The sequence below is a fragment of the Cynocephalus volans genome, chromosome 4 (assembly GCF_027409185.1).
Source record: "Cynocephalus volans isolate mCynVol1 chromosome 4, mCynVol1.pri, whole genome shotgun sequence".
In the NCBI taxonomy this organism is placed as follows: Eukaryota; Metazoa; Chordata; class Mammalia; order Dermoptera; family Cynocephalidae; genus Cynocephalus; species Cynocephalus volans.
Genome location: NC_084463.1, coordinates 117,898,060 through 117,914,729, shown reverse-complemented (window position 1 = coordinate 117,914,729; position 16,670 = coordinate 117,898,060). Strand labels below are relative to the sequence as shown.

The following is a 16,670-nucleotide window of genomic DNA, read 5'->3' as shown; positions in this document are numbered from 1 at the left end:
TTAGGAGAGCTAAGTCCTAGCATTTTTTCTGCTACTACCTCCCTGTCACCTTGCACAAATGACATGCTCTCTTCAGGGCCTCAGTTTTCTCATCTAGTAAATGTGAGGAATGGACTTGAGGTTCTTTTCCATTTAGTCTGGAGTCTGGGTTTTCAGGTTAATCGTGAACAAGGTGTTATTCCAGTGATTTGACTCTGGAGGAGTGTCCTGGAAATTTTTGGAGGAAGTTTTACCATATTGGATTTTTCTTTGATGGTCTTAGATTGTCCTGAAGACTGGATTTGTGAATTACTTGGTGGTAATCTCTGTGATCAGTCATAGGAACCCTTGAAGCAATTGCACTTCTCCAGAATACTCTCCCCCAACCCCCATGCCAATTTTCTCTTCCAAGATCCCGTCCAGAACACCACATTCTATCTAGTTGTCACTAGTTGTTGTGTCTCTTTAGTCTCCTGTAGGCTGTGAGAATAACTTTTTTTTTTCCTGTTTGTGAAATATAATTGGTCATTAAGCTCAAGAAAGATATTTTGCCAGGTCCAGTCGGGAAAACTCATGTTAACTGAGAATGAACTGGTAATTTCCCATAGCTGTGAGGTTCAAAGAGCAATCTGGTTTTATACTGATACGCATTTTCTCTGTTTTCTCTTCTCCATTGGGAAGCAAGTGGCTTCGTGTTCCAGTGGGGGACTGGTTTGGCATCATCTGGGCGACGATTGTGTCCTGGGCAGACTCTCCCATTGTTTTTGACAGCAAAGGAACCGAGCAGAGTAATAGGTGAGGCCCTTATTTTGTCTTAGTCCTATATTTATTCTTTGTCAGGGAATAGAGACACAGACATGCAGAAAGTGGGTAAATGGATTTCTACTTCTGCTATTTCTTGGTCTCCCTGTCTAATTCTCTCTGTTGATTGGTATTAATCTTGTTGAAATTTTTTGTGGGCCCAGTAAAAACAACACTCTTTGCTGCTAGAGTTTGGAACCCATCAAGAGATAGATGTAAGTCAGCCAGGTGGAGGTCAAAATGGTAGCTCTAGAAATGTTAAAAGCAAGGTTGGAAGATGTGATTAGGTGTTTGGAAACAATGTGTAGTAATAGAGAACCTCTAAATTCTGAATCCCAGATTGAACTTACCCACTGGGCACTGGAGCAGCTGCACAGTGTCTGCCCTGCTAAGCTTACTGCATGGCTAAGAGGACACAAGGGTGCACCCTCTCTGCAGGCAGGCACACCCCAAAGGGAGAACCCAGAAGGACTGTGCTTCACGTGCCCAGTTTTCTCTTCCAAAAGAGAAGTAAGAGTGAGGGGCTAGGAGTATTCCCGTAGGGAAATCTCTCTGCATGGAAACATAAGGAGTAGGTAATAAGTGTTCTGCCCATAGGTCTGTTGGTCTGTAGGACTTTCTCCTTCTCTCTCTCTGTCTCTCTGTCTCTCTGTCAGCTCTCCCTCTCTCTACTCTCTATTCTCTTTGTTGGCCTTTCTCTCTCTGTATAAAGCATCATGTCGCTATCTTCTCTTCCTCCTTTCTTCCTCTCTCACTCTCTTACTTTATGACCCAGTGTACTGAGGATTGGCTGTAGAAAGATCTGTACAGAAAACCTCTAACTACTCTTCTGTAGCTCATAATATAAAAGGAATATTTGAGAGTGGTGGGAAGGGGTGGAATATAATAATAGGACAAGGCAGATGTTTCTAGCCACATTCACCAAATTGGAAGTAATGGGGCCCCTTGTGGCCAGGTGAGAGGGGACAGTCAGGGTTCCAGCTCGAAAACCTGAGGCAATGAGGTGAACATGGGAGAAGGAAAACTGAAAGACTTTGAGGGGTGGGGAAAGAAAAGGGAAGAGTAGGCTGCAGTGGGAATGATGTACAAGGGTGTTGGGATCATTCTGATTTTTCTAAGTCCTGGAGGCTCTTTCCTTCACCTGGGGGTGGAATTACTTCCTTGAAGCGCATGGGTTGAGTCAGGGAAGGTACTCTTAGAAAAGGCGAAGAGGATATTGAATGCTGGACAGATAGTCCACTTCACATGACATTGAAAACATTTATAATATAAACTCATACTTCCCAAACATTTTTTTCTTCTTCATCAAGGTATTCACTGCTCCCTAGGCATATCCTGCTTTCTCATTCCTTTGTGCCTTTGTGCAAACTGTTACCTCTGCCTGAAATGCCTTTCCTTCCTGTTCCGCCTGGGGAAATCCTAAGAATTTTTCAAGGCCTACCTGAGATACAGCTTCCTCAGTAAAGCCTCTTTCCTCTTTTATCCTGCATTGTGTTTTCTTCTCATGCATGGATAGCACAATGTATTGTATTGTTATGAATTGTTTATAAGCTTTCTCATATGCCAAAGATTGTGAGCTTTTTAAGAGTAGGAAATGTGTGTTATTCTACTCTATATTTTAGTACAGTGTCTGTAACTAGAAGGAATAAAGAATGTTTTTTGTTTTATGTAGTTTAAACAACCTGTTTGGGATCTGGTTGGAGCACAGCTTAGATTCAGAGTTGATTTGGGGGGTTTTCTCATGAGACTTTAGAATGGATCATCAACTTTCTATCCTCAAAGTCTTTATATTTTCATTCTCCCATGTTCACCTCATTGCCTTAGGTTTTGGAGCTGGAACCATGACTGTCCCCTCTCACCTGGCCACTAGGGGACCCATTACTTCCAATCTGGTGAATGTGGCTAGAAATATCTGCCTTGTCCTATTATTATATTCCACAGGATACTTGAAGACGTGAGGGCCATTTTATTAAGACACTAGTTAATTAATATCAGAAAAAAAGTTACAGAATAAGACTATGTATATGTATGCTAGACCACATGTTACCACAGGTACCCAACTTCTAGCAGGGTTGATTGGGATTATGCCTTGTCTGTGAAGGCATTGTAATTAAGGGAGGAAAAGTGCTGGATTAAAAAATGTAAAAACCATTTTTTTCCCTGTTTGTGAGATAGAAGAGCAGTTCAAAATCTAGTTCTGCTTGTGTGTTTTTAGGAGGCCTGGGTTTGTATTTAATTGCCTGCACATGACAGCAACTGAATTTATGAGATGGCATTACTTCTAGACCCATGTAGCAGACAGAGCTGGGAAATATACACACACACACGCATACTTTTGCATCGTACACCTGTATCTGTTTATCTGTCTCTGCTAGAAAGCATGACTTTATACTGATTTCTTCAATGGCAGTCCAATATCACATTCTAGCCTTCCCCCTTTTCATATTTATACCTTTCCTCCCTTCTCTGATAGTGAGGAATCAGATCCTTTATCCTCAGTATATTTACTTAGTTGTTCAAGTCCATGGTGTGTTACTGGTCCGCATACAATGGCAGCCAAGTTCTTGGCCAGTATTGCTAACTCAGACCTGCCTGCACTGGCTGAGAGTTTTCTCCTCATGCTCAAAGGGTGCTGGCTGAGAGTATCCTTTCTGCCCAGTTTGTTCTAAGTGTAATTCAACAGAAGAAACTTTTTTTTTCCCTTTAGGCCTAGAGAATTCGAAAGCAATCTGTGTTCTTGCTGGCTCAGACCACTCAGCTGCATTAACAGGTAGGTACTAGCTCTTTCACAGTTTTGCGTGCCATACAGAATTCTGTACATAACCGCCTAAAGTGGTGATATCGAGATAAAGAGGGAATGTCATAGACTTTGGAGCCAGAATTCTGATGTCACAACAGGTATGAACTTAGGCAAATTATGTTACCTTTTTGAGACCATCTCCTTGTCTGTAAAATACTTTGTAGGTAGTTATGAGAATTAAATATGATATACATATAAAGCATTCACATCAAACACAGGCTCACTTCCTTTTCCTTTGATTTTGTTTTGTCAACTATACAATAGGGATAAGAGTATCTTTCAAGGTAATTGTCATTGTCAAATCATATAATCAACAGGAAAGTTTTTTTTCTGAACAGTAAATTTGTGTATAACATGTTGCTTTCTTATACATATAATCCATTTCAGTGTCTAATATAACTATCTAAGCTTTCTACCTATCTATATTCTCTAGCTGTTTAATCTCAAACTAACCTATTTTATCCATCTATTTCTTTCTAATCCATTTATTTATCTCCTTCTTTGCTCTCTCTGTATTTATCTGCTCTGTTTCTTTACCTGTATATCTTTCTATTTATTTATCTTTCATCTTTGTATCTTTCTAATCTATGTATCTACATATGTGTATATTTATATATATATATATTTCTCTAATCTGTTATATATATTGTTACTTATTTCTCTAATTTATCTACCTCTTTTATCTATTTTTCTATCTTATCTGTTCTTTTTTTTAAACTCATACTATATTTCTCTATTTGGGTGTGTCCATTCATCCATTTGACATGCCCAAGTAATAGTGTATAAATTTTCCTAGTAACTTTTTCTTACAAGGCAAAGCAACATTTTCTTGAAAGTGAAGGTTAACCCTTCCCTTTAACCCAGATGCTCTGACCCCTGCTGGTAGATTGGAGACTATACGTCTGAGAGATTTATTTTGGTAAGACCCCTCACAGTGTTGAATGCATTACATTTTTTAAGAAAAGAGGAGGGGCTTTCATACATAGTGTTTTATGTGCAAATTCAGGTTTGTCCATAATATATGTAAATTAATCATGGCATGCATTCTTCATCAAATTTGCAATGTAGTCCAACTGAGAAACTGTTATTGTTTTCAGAGCCATAGTGTGAGAGTTTAAATACTTTACAGATTCTGAGCCACAGATGATTTATTTAATGAATTTAAAACAACCAGCTATCAAAAGAAGCACCACTTTTAGACTGTATCTCATATTAAGTAGATTTACATGTTTGTTAAAAGCATTGAGTTGAAATGAATACCAACTATAAGGGTCTCCACTGGGCATCTGGTCCCACCTTTCCTTTTATAGAGTAAGGATTAGAAACCCCAGGGTGAGAAGTGATTTGTTCATGCCCAACAGTAAATGAGGAATGGGGAAGGCATTCTTTTCTGAGAATAAGGGTGGATTAGGAAGTGTTTCTCCTTTGTACTAATTTGAAATGACTAACATTATGTAAACCTAGAGATTGTCTAATTGCTTGCTAACATCATCTTAAAAAATCTTGTAATTTGTAAATTTATTATTTCATACTGAGAATATATAAGAATAAACAAACCAAAGTTTTTTTTTACTATACACTCACTGAACCGTAATCAACACAGAAGATTTCTGTGACCAAATGTGTGGTTTTTCTTTCCCCACACACTAAGCAATTCTGCAGCAGACACCAGCAACGTGTACTGTAATTCAGTTTAATTCTGACTCTTATCTACCTAGAGATAGCATCAGATCCCACAGTTTTAGGACTCAGTCCCCCAAGACTGTCCACCAAGACTTCAGATGCCATTCGCAAATCCAGGCCCCCAGAACTTCTGACCTACTCGCCTCAAATTGGGGTTCACATGACCCCTTCTTTGGGTTTGATGAATTTGCTAGAGCTGCTCACAGAACTCGGGGCAACACTTACTTATATTTATTGGTTTATTATAAAGGATAGTTCAAAGGATACAGCTGAAGAGATGCATAGGGTGAGGTATGGGGGAAGAGGCATGACACCTTCCAGAAACCTGCACATGTTCAGCTATCAGGAAGCTCTTCAAACCCTGTCCTTTTAGGTTTTTATGGAGGTTTCATTACATAGGCAAGATTGTTTAAATCCCTGGCAATTGGTAAACAACTTAACCTTCAGCCCCTCTCCCCTCCCCAGAGGTTGGGGTATGGGACAGAAAATCCCTATCCTCTAAATCCTGCCTTGGTCTTTCATGTAACCAGCCTCCATCTTGAATCTACCTAGGGGCTGCCAGCCATTAGTCAGCTCATTAGCATGCAAAAAGACATCACTTTGGAGATTCTAAGAAGTTTAGGAGTTGTATGCCAGGAGAAGGAATAAGTACCAAGTATATATTTCATAACATCACACATATGTAGAGAACATTTATTATGGTGTTTTTAATACATAGATGTTGAATTTTTTTTTGAGATGTTATTCACCTATAAAATTCACCATTTTAACGTATAGTTTAGTGATTTTTAGTATATTTACAAAGTGAATTAGTTTTTGATATTTTGAAAGTGAGTTAAAAATTGTCAAGATTAATAGCCCTCTTTCCTCATCTAGTTCAAGCTGTTACACATTGGATTTTTTTAGTGCTCTTTAGACCTTTTCTCTGGAGTCATAGATTATGTAACTATTTGGCATTGCAGCAGAATTTAATTTTACTTACTGATGCAACAGTGTAATGATTCTCATGTGGAAGACAGTTTGTCTTTCAAAAAGATGGTTTAGATGTACTAAAATAAACAAAGGCTTATTACAAACACAGGCTTCCTCATCAATGGCCTTTTTGTAGCTTACCAGTCCATTTAATGGATTGATACTTTGCTGAGGGGGCTTCTTTGCCCTCTTGTAAGGGGTCCTTATACTTTGCACACCCTGATGAAGTCCAGGGAGGTTGCCCTCTCTCTGGGCATGAAATAGACCAAATTTACTTCATAGAACTGTAGAATGTCAATGCTGCAGGGTCACCTGTGTGACTTGGGTCACTGATTTACACTCCTTCATTTTGGAGTAGAGGAAACAGAGGCCCAGAATGTGAAGTGATGTACCCAGTGTCAAACAGTGGGTTGAGAAGTGGTTGGGACTTAAGTGGAGACTCCTGAACCTTTGGTCTAATGCCCTTTAATGATACTGTTTGGCTTTTGATCAGTTTTGAGGAATATACCAGACTGCCCTAGTGAGGGAGGATAGAATAGGGACACGCCCCAGGGAGGCTGCTCATAAATATTCAGACCGGATTGGCACTGGCCACCTTCTTGTTCTGCAGTTAATGAACCCATAATGAGCTGACGACAGCTTAACCACTCTACCAATCAGCATGCTACACCTTGAACTTTGTGGTTTTTGAACAGAAACTTAAAACCCTAAAAAACTGCATCGCCTGTGAACTAGGAGGAACAGAAGTGCAGACTAGACCAAAAAGGGCAAAGTGAAGAGAAAATGATCCCACTGTACATGACCAAAAACTTCAGAAGCTCAGTGACGCATGATAGGAAGTTTATGCAAACTTATATAAGCCTGTTAGACCTTAATTACCTCAGATCCTCCCTCACGATAGAATATTCCTCTCCTTAGTTAGGACAGAGAAACACTCCTGTCGCAGAACAACATATAAACCCTCACCCTAAGAATCCATAGCACATTCCTTACTCGTAAGGATGCTTGTGCACCCTTCTGCGTGTACTTTTGCTTTGCAATAAAGCCCTACTGCTTGAATGTTTCAACTGCCTGTCCTTCTACCTTTCTCTGAATGGGTGCTCACTGTGATGCAGACTCCTCTCGGTCCTGTGGAAGATTCTTCACGGTTTAACCAAGAACCTAAAACTGCTGTCCAGTAACACTAGGACAAGCAATACTAAAAAGCATTATTGGGAGGTTATAAAATGCAGCAGAAGCAGAAGACCTGGCTTCTTGTCTCCACTTGACTCCCTATTAGCTATGTGATCTTGAAAAGTCATTTAACATCTTCCAGGCTTGATTAATTTATCTTCTAAAACAGTGCTGTCTAATAGAAATATAATGTGAGCCACATTTCAAAAGTAAAAGGAAACAGGTGAAATTAATTTTAATAGTATATTACTTAATCCGTTATATCCAAAATATTATTTCAACGTGTAATCCATATAAAAATTATTAATAAGTGACACATTTTTTTTTTTTGCAGTTAATCTTTGCAATTCATTGTGTGTCTTTCACTTATATCTCAGTTTGGACTAGCCAGATTTCAAGTGTTCAATAGCCACAAGTGGCTAGTGACTACTGTATTATAGAGTACAGTTGTAGAAGCTTAGAATGTTAGAGTTGGGAAAGCTTTTAGAGCTCCTTTGAGGAATTAGAAACTGACAACCATAGGGTAAATTATAGTACATGGTCTCATTTTGTTTGGCTTTCATTTAAAAAACATTTCTGAATGTGAATGCCTTTTTGTCAGGCATGTGTTCTCTGGTTTCCCACTGTTGCCCACCAGTCTTGTTACCAATGTCATCGGTCATATTGTCTGCTCTTCTAGACCAATTTGTCTGCCTTCTCTTCCAATTTTCTCCTGGATTAAGGCTTAGAGAGGAAGTGATTTGTCCAAGGTCAATAGCTAGTTAGCAGATCCAGGAACAGAAGCTAGAGTCAATTGACTCTGAATTCTCTCAGTTTCTATTGAATCACAATGTTAGTCAGTCACATTCCTGCTTTATCACAGGATTATTGTGAGGTTGAAATGATCTGAAGTACTGCACAGGTGTGATGTGGTAGCATTATATTCTCTGGGCATGCAGTGAAATATTATGTTTAAAAAGTTCAAGCTTAAGTAATATATCTTTTAACCTCTTGTTTTTAAAACTTTTTTTTCTAGCAAAAGGTAATGTAAGCATGTATTTTAAAAACGTAGAAAATAGGGAAACATGTCTCACACATAGTAGTTGTGGAATAAATATTTGTTGAGTGAAAAAGAAAAGAGTCACACATTCTTATTCTTTAAACTATTAAGGACATTTGGTCTTGTTTCCTATGTGTAGAATCTAAAAAGTCTTCTGTGTTATTATGCTACATGTGAATTTTGTATCCTGCTTGGTTCCACTCAGTATTGTAGTGTAAGTACAAAGCAACTTCTTTTAACCACTTATTTTCCAGACTTGTGTTATTTTCCATCATTTTGGACTCACCTCTTTTTTCCCTTTCTGTTTTTTTAAGATGCAGGAGAGCTGTACGTTTGGGGAAGCAACAAGCATGGGCAACTGGCTACCCAGGCAGCTTTCCTTCCTATGCCCCAGAAAATAGAAGCTCGTTGTTTTCAGAATGAAAAGGTCACTGCAGTCTGGAGTGGGTGGACACACCTTGTTGCTCAGACAGGTGAGAGAGCAGCAGAGAATTTGCAGTTGGTAAGAGCAGCTAGGGGTCAGCTGTCTAAACAGCTATGAATGCTTCAGTTAAGGATTTTCATTGATAAAAAGCTTTAAGGACTAGAAAGGGGAGGACCTTGGGGTCTCATTCTTCCCTTAGCCAGATATGTGGCTTTTTCTCTCTGGATCACAGGTTTATACCCAAGAAGGCAAGTTTGGGTTAGGTTAACTCCTTCCGGTTCTAAAAGTCCATAAGGTTTTGAGAAGGAATCCACTGTAGCAAGCACCACCCAAAAATTTGTCCAAGTTGTCAGGGAGTTCTTGCCTTGTCATAGCTGAAGAGATGACTCTATTTGCATTTCCACCTGTCTAAATTAAAAGCATCAGAAATTGTTAAGTTACAGATACATATTTCAAGATTGACACAGGAGTATTACTTTGAGACATAGGTAGCATGGTATTCTGATTTAAACTTTATTTACCCAGGGCTGGCTGGTTTGCTCAGTTGGTTAGAGCGTGACATATAACACCAAGGTCAAGGGTTCAAAGCCCCGTACTGGTCAGCCAAAAAAAAAAAAATTGTGTGTGTGTGTGTGTGTGTGTGTGTGTGTGTGTGTATGCATATATAAATGTATGTAAGTTTATATATGTATGTAAACTTTTATTTACCCTAATAAACTATGTACATCGATTCAGACATCTCATATAACCCCTCAGATGTTATGCCATATAGCTTTTGGAATTTTTTTTTTTTTTTTTTTTTGAGCTTTCATCTGTTTCTCACCTTTCTCTTAGGGTAGTCCTCCTTTTTAGCCTTCCTCTTCCTGACTTTGTTCTCAGATTTTGTTTTTTATGCAGTTTCTTAATCCTTGCTTTCCTAGAGCTCCTGCTGACTTACACAGAGTTCCCCAGACAGTTTGTAATTCTTAAGCTCTATTATCATGTCAAGGCCTTCCGAACTTCAGGGGTTCTCAGGAGTCCCCTTGCATACTCTTGTCCTGCTTACTTGCTAGCTACACACACATCTATAGACTACTAAATACCTGGTGACTGTTTTTCTAGGAGTTTCTGGCTTTTACGGGTTTTCACAAACATAGACTTACGAGCATCCATATCTATGATGCTTGTAAAAAAATTTTACCATCATTTTGGAATAGACGCCTATGTAACAAAGGTGTATAATAAACTTTCCATATGACCACTTCTGAAGATGCTGAACAGGAAGCGTGTCATTCATTTGGAAGAAAATCATGACTCTCATCAAAGAGGTTGAGACTGCTTGAAGATTGGGCCAGTCTACAGAAGGTTTTCTTAAAGAGCATAGTAGCTGCTTATTTGTGTAATTGTTGATATCTGTCTTTTTCTCCAGACAATACGTTCTGTAAGGGAAGCCACCATAGTCTTGTTCACTTCTATATTGCCACTGCCTATCAGAATGTACTCATTTTTCTGCATCAAACTGTTTCTAGTTAAAAGAGGCTAAAGATACTCAAATTCATATACTCATAAGGCAGAATAGACAGCTAGGGTTTCTGGCCTCTTTCCTGGAATTCACTGATTCATGAAAAGAAGGCTTCAATCTGTCTTCTTGGATTTGGGAGTCCAACCAAATCAGGTAATGTTTACTGGGCACTTATTGAGCAAATTAAACCTTGAAGACACAAAGGAGAAAAGAAATGGGCAATGCCTTTTCACTGGAATGTGTGGATAGGCTTAAGTCTCAGAACACAGAGATAGAAAAATTTACCTACCATCTATCTGTCATACAAATGGTGAAGGTCTGTTTGTGTACGATGCCTTGTACTAGATGTAAATCTTTCCCTTAAGGAGTCTACTGTCCACTAGGAGAGAGAGACCTGCAGTCAGATTCAGTACATTACAGTATGAGATGTGCAACAGTAGAGCTAAGTACGAAATGCAAAAGTAGCATAGAAACTAGTGGTAGTCTGAGTAACTGGTGTTAACAGGTAGGCGTTTCGTGGTTAGTCAGCCTTTAAAGAACTGCAGTGCAGTAAAGTATACTTACTACCAAATGGTAATGAGTTTGTTTGAGTCTGTCAGTAAACCCTTTAACTAGTTAGGTAGCTGACTAATAAAGACTCAAAGATGTTGCTTCTTTGATTTTAGCTTTGAAGCATTGTAACTGATGCTGATTCCCACGTCTGGGCCGGCAGCCCAGCCCTTGGGGTGGGAGGTTGGAACCCACATCCCTGATACTGTCTGAGTCACCCCAGCTGCTCTGGAGCTTAGCTTCAGGTCTCCACCTCCACTCAGAGCATTATTTTTTGGTAACATTTCAGCTGTTTAATTAACTTGTTAATTTAGATCGCTTGTTTATGTACATTGTCACTTTCCCCTTTCTCCTAAGTCCGGAATGGTTAAGAGCTGGGGTGTTTGAGTATCCTGGTTGTTGTACCAGATTTTGGGTAAATGGGAGTCTCCTGCTATTTGATTCACCAATTTTGTGTTCCCTCCTAGCAGCAGTGAAAGCCCTTGTCCTGACCTGGTGTCATTGAGAAGAAACACCCAGGGCTTCTGTTTAATCAGATTCAGCTGCTCACATTAATGGGAACAAGATTTCCTCACAGGGTCAGAAGCAGCTCATTAGTGGAACAAGGAGTTATTGGACTCTAGTAATTGTCACAAGCTCCAGTGGTGAATTGTTCCTGGGACACACTTGCAGGACAAATCAGCACAGAGGCTGCTGTCAGTCTCATTCTGGGAGGCATTAGTTGTGTGATATTGACTAAAAAAAGAGTCTATGCACAGATGCTACTGGCATCTAATGGGTTGAAGCCAGAGATGCTGCTAAACATTCTGCAATGCAAGGGCAGCCCCCACAACAAGGAATTATTCAACCCCAAATGTTAGTAGTGTCAAGACTGAGAAATGCTGTCCAAGACTGATTTCTCCAGTGATAGGTGCTTAGCTAGGGCAGTTCACATGGTATCAAAGTAACTTTACCGATCATCTATATGGGAATATGGGATGTGTTCTCTGCCCTCCCCTCTCAGGAGTCTGGTGCCTGCCTGCAGTGTTTGCGATGGAAAAATACTTTTCTCTGTTAGTCAGAGGCACTTGGAAAGAGTCCAGGAGAACCTGTTCTAATCTGGGAGAGTTGGCAAGAGTACCTGTGTCTCAGGCTGGTGGTGCTGCATTCTAGAAACCTATCCCAAGCTGCTTAATGTCCCTGATCATTGTTCTTAGGAATTTTATGGGACTCCTGAGTGACTTTATCCAGGCTCAGTGACCTGCAGCTATCTCATCAGAGATTCATGATTTCCTGGCCAGAGGTACTTCTAGAGAGAGCTGGATGGCAGATCTGGGTGCCTTCCTAGTTTGGTTACCTTGATTAAGTCACTTCACCATCTAGGCCTCAGTTTCCTCATCTCTCAAATGAGATATTAAAACCTACCTGTATTCTGCACAGGGCTGCCTTGTGGTTCAAATGAATGAGTCTGTGTGAAAGATCTCAACTAATTGTAAAATGTGTACGTAAGTGATGGTTGCCTGAGGTTGAGATATGTAAGTAAGTTAAGGAGTTAGTAGTTGCTTTTAGAAAGACTTCTATTTCAGCAGGGTCGGTGCTGAGCTTGAGAACTAGCTTCTGCCCTGAAGGCTCATGTCTGGCCAGGAATACTCAGTATCCAACTCTGACAGGCGAAGTTTCCTAGAGTCTTTCACTTACACGCAGTAGGCAAGTGGCTCTTTTATATTATCAACAGTTTGGAAGATCTTTGTGGCCTTATCGGTAATTCTACCTGTTAAAATTGATTCTTCATGGTACTCATCCCAATTTATAATTGTATGCATCTGTTTGTTTCTTATTTGTTTAATGTCTAGACTGTAAATTCCATGAGAGCAGTGTCTGTTTTATTCATGGCTGTATCCCTAGCATCTGGCACAGGCCTGGCACATGATCAGTAACTCATTGCGGAATGAATGAATAAATGGCAAGGTAGAGAGAAACATGGGCTTTGAAGTGAGACAGACCAAGGTTTGAATCTCAGCTATGTCAGCTTATTGATTGTGTAGTTATTGGCAGCTCCACCTCTCTCCATCTCCATTGCCACCATCGTAGTTCAGGCCACTTCTTCCTCTTACCTGGATCTTGTAGTGGATTTTGATTGGTGTCCTGATCTTCCTACATTCACCCCCTTTCCCTTCCAATCTGTTCTCCATACCTCAGTTGGAAGATCTATTTAAACCCATTGTGTCATATCCAAATGGCTTCTCATTGCTCTTAAAATAAAAATATAATCCTGGGCTGACCGGTTAGCTCAGTTGGTTAGAATGAGGTGTTGTAACACCAAGGTCGAGGGTTCGGATCCCCATACTGGCCAGATGAAAAAAAAAAAAAAAAAAAAAAAAAAAAAAATATATATATATATATATATATATATATGTATACACACACACACACACACACACATATACACATATATATATGTGTGTGTGTGTAATCCTTAGTGGTCTTACAAAGCCCTGGCCTACCTTTCCAGCCCCTTTTCTCACCTTGCTAGCTCTTGATCTCTATCTGATCTACACTTTGGCTTTTGCTTCTTTCCTTCATTGTATTATATATTTACACCTTTGCATCTGATGTTCCCTCTATTTGGCATACTTATCCCTTCACCTCTCTCTCATTTTGACTAAGTTAAACTTTTTTTTTTCTCTATACCTCAATTTAGTCATACCCTCCTCAGGGAGGCCTTCTCTTGACATTGCTGTCTAATCCCTTTTTCCTTTATCTATTCTCATGGCATCATTAACCTCTCCTTTGTGCTATTTTTTTTTTTTTGTAGGATTTTTAACTAATTTCCCTTCCCACTAGACTGTAAGCTCCATGAGGGCAAGAGCCATGTGCATTTTTGTTCACCATTGTATCCTCAGTGCTTAGCAAAGTGCTGGGCGTGTATGAGGTAGGTACTCAATACATGTTGAACGAATGAATAAAACTAACTTCTCTGAGCTTATTTCCTCATTAGGAAGATGGGGAAATAATTGCTAACCTGGTATGAGGGTTAAATGAGATGATGCATTAAACATTCTATCATAGGACTGGACTCGTGTCTCTTGAATACATATAGTTTCCTCTGCCCTTTTTGAAACTCCAGAGTTTCCTCTTAGAAACTTGGATACTCCATTTCTTCTCTTTCTGGAAGAGGTATCTGTGGGACTGGATATGAATGTCTCTGGATAAGAAACCAGTTGACTCTGTACTCCCCTAAAGAGTGCAGAAAGATCAATGCATACAAATGCTAAGTGCTGGTTGCCGATGATTTATTAGAACTTCAAGGGGAGTGATTTGTACAAGATCTAAACCTTATTGTAGGGTTGGTCAGTATGTCCAGAATCTGGTTGCTTTCAGGATGCTGAAAGCTTTCACTGAACCATGCAGTATCCCAAACTAACCTTGTGGTCTCAGGAAGGATATGGATTGAAAAAGCAAGACCAAATACAGAGAGTTCTTTGACATTCTTTACTCTCTTCAGTGTCATCTAAGAAAGCCTTGAAGACTTGGAAGTTTTAGAGAATCAGAGATGGAAGAAGCAACTTTTTCACTTTGCAAATGAGAAAACTGAAAACAAGAGGAGAGAAAGTGACTTTCATGCAGCATTTAAGCTAGAAATACAGTTCTCCTTAACAGTGAATTTGTTTTACCTCCTATCACTGTCCTCCTGATTCTTGGTTATATCCTTTTAATTGAGATATTTTTTATTCTTTCCCTAAAGAGGGAGATTGCATGGTACACGTGGAAGGGATGAGCTCTTAACCACTCTCCTTTCTTTGAAGTGTCACAGACCAAGAAATATTTTATTGCATTTGATGTCTAAGCATTAGTGAAACCCAAGTCCAGCCATTGATTCACCCTAAACTGAGTTTATAAATATACCTAATGCTGATTTTTCTGTTTCAAGGCCAAGATCCTTTCCAGAGTAGGGTGACATTGTACATTATTCCATCTTCTTTGGGACCATATATCATGAAATCTCAACCAAGCTCAGGGAGATTCTGACCTCATGGGCTCTATTTAAAGCAGATGCTTTGGAATTCATGATGCTGTGCATTCAGACTTTGAAAACCTGATGGGTGAAAGTCAAACTGAGCCTAAAGGACTGTTTTGAAATGGATAGTATCTATGTCCAAAGACAATGAGAAAGTGTGGATGACTTAACTGGTCAGACCCAGAGACCTGAACCAGGAATAGCATCTCCTTCTGTACAAGAAGATTTGCTTCAAGAAAACACTGATTCTTGCCTGAAGAGTGCAGCCATTGAGTCCCCTAATACATATGTCTGTGCAGTAGAAACTGGGAGATGATGCCTCAGGACTGAGGGTCAGGAGGCCATTCTGGGATTCACAGAAGCAGCTGCATTTCCATTTATGAAAATACAACAGCAACCATAACTCTCATGGTCACCTTTATCACTCTAGAGTGCTTTCATATCCATTTTCTCATGTGAAGTTGGCAAGATGAGTGTTATTATCCTTACTTCACAGATGAGTCCCTAATTGGTTAACTGAGTTGCCCTGTTTCCCACAGATGGGCAGAGTTAAAACTTGAACCCAGTCTTTTGTCCCCAAGCCTGCTACTGTAATTCGAAGTCATACGTATCTCAGAATACTCCAATTCATTAACTAATTTTTTTTTTTACTCTTCAAAGAAGCATTTTCCTCTAATTTTTGCTAGTAATACTGCGTTCTCCCAAGCAATGAGGAAGGAAATTCTTAGTTGTCTTTCATCCTTCAGCAGAAATTTGTGGAATGCTTGCCTATATATATAAGGGTAATTCAAAACAGTTCATGGAAGGATTCGTATTTTAATTATGTTTTTCCATGAACTTTTTGAAGTACGCTCACTCTGTGCTCCGGAATACAGGGGAATATAAAATCCAGAACTACCTTCAGGAAGCTTGTGGTTGGATGAACAAATTAAAAATTTAGTAGGAGAATAAAAAGAACATGGCAGAGGGCCAGAGGAGTGACCCAGACGCTAAGGGCTCTAAGGTTTCAGGGAAGGATAGGTCAGTGTGGGCAAAGGTGATTAAGGAAAGGTGTGAAATTGTGGTTGGGTTTTGGGAAGGTCACATTTTAATAGGTGGAGAGTTTGAGAGTTGGTTCTGTTGTTCTCTCTTTGTCCTATGGCAAGACACTAAACTCAGTGGCCCCGTTTCTTCCACATGGCCAATAGAAGTTTGTGGACATAATGATCTTTAAAGACTATTTCAGCTTGGAAATTCTATCCTATAAAAAATAAAACTGGCCTAAAAATAATCATGAATTTGTTCAGTTATTAAGTATATTGCCATTCTCTGCAGCCTAATTTATAATGCAAAAACAAATGCATGGAAACAAATGAAATTAAAGGGAGATTGGTTATGTAAATTATGGTACAACCATATGTTAGAATATTAAGTAGACACTATATAGAGTGTTTTAGAAGGATATTTAATGACAGAGGAAAATGTTCATGGTACAGTCAGTGAAAAGAGCAGATTGCAGTAAATTACTGTACTGTAATTCCTAATTTGTTTTTTAAAAAAGAATGTTTGCATAGAAAAGACTAGAAGAAAATATGCCATAATATTATTTCTGATTGGTAGAATTATGAGTGAATTTTATTTATTTATTTATTTCCTATGCTGAATATGTATTCTTCAGTTTGATTATATCCCCGATAAATGTTATTTAAACTGAGTGAATAACATTACTTATCCCTCAGTGCAGGGGACCCTTTCCATCGGTTCCTGTGTGTA

General features: G+C 39.3%; 1 protein-coding gene across 5 annotated transcripts in view; it reads left to right on the top strand.

Moving 5' to 3' along the window:
* Positions 1-16,670, top strand: part of SERGEF (secretion regulating guanine nucleotide exchange factor) — a 271,297-nt gene that overhangs the window by 16,185 nt on the left and 238,442 nt on the right. For 3 of the 5 annotated variants that reach the window (XM_063094498.1, XM_063094495.1, XM_063094500.1), the window contains 3 exons: positions 661-774; positions 3,488-3,550; positions 8,762-8,920. In XM_063094498.1, the coding sequence (XP_062950568.1) occupies positions 661-774; positions 3,488-3,550; positions 8,762-8,920 (336 nt within the window). The remainder of the gene's footprint in view (positions 1-660; positions 775-3,487; positions 3,551-8,761; positions 8,921-16,670) is intronic. The other 2 variants (XM_063094497.1, XM_063094499.1) reach the window with 2 other exon arrangements.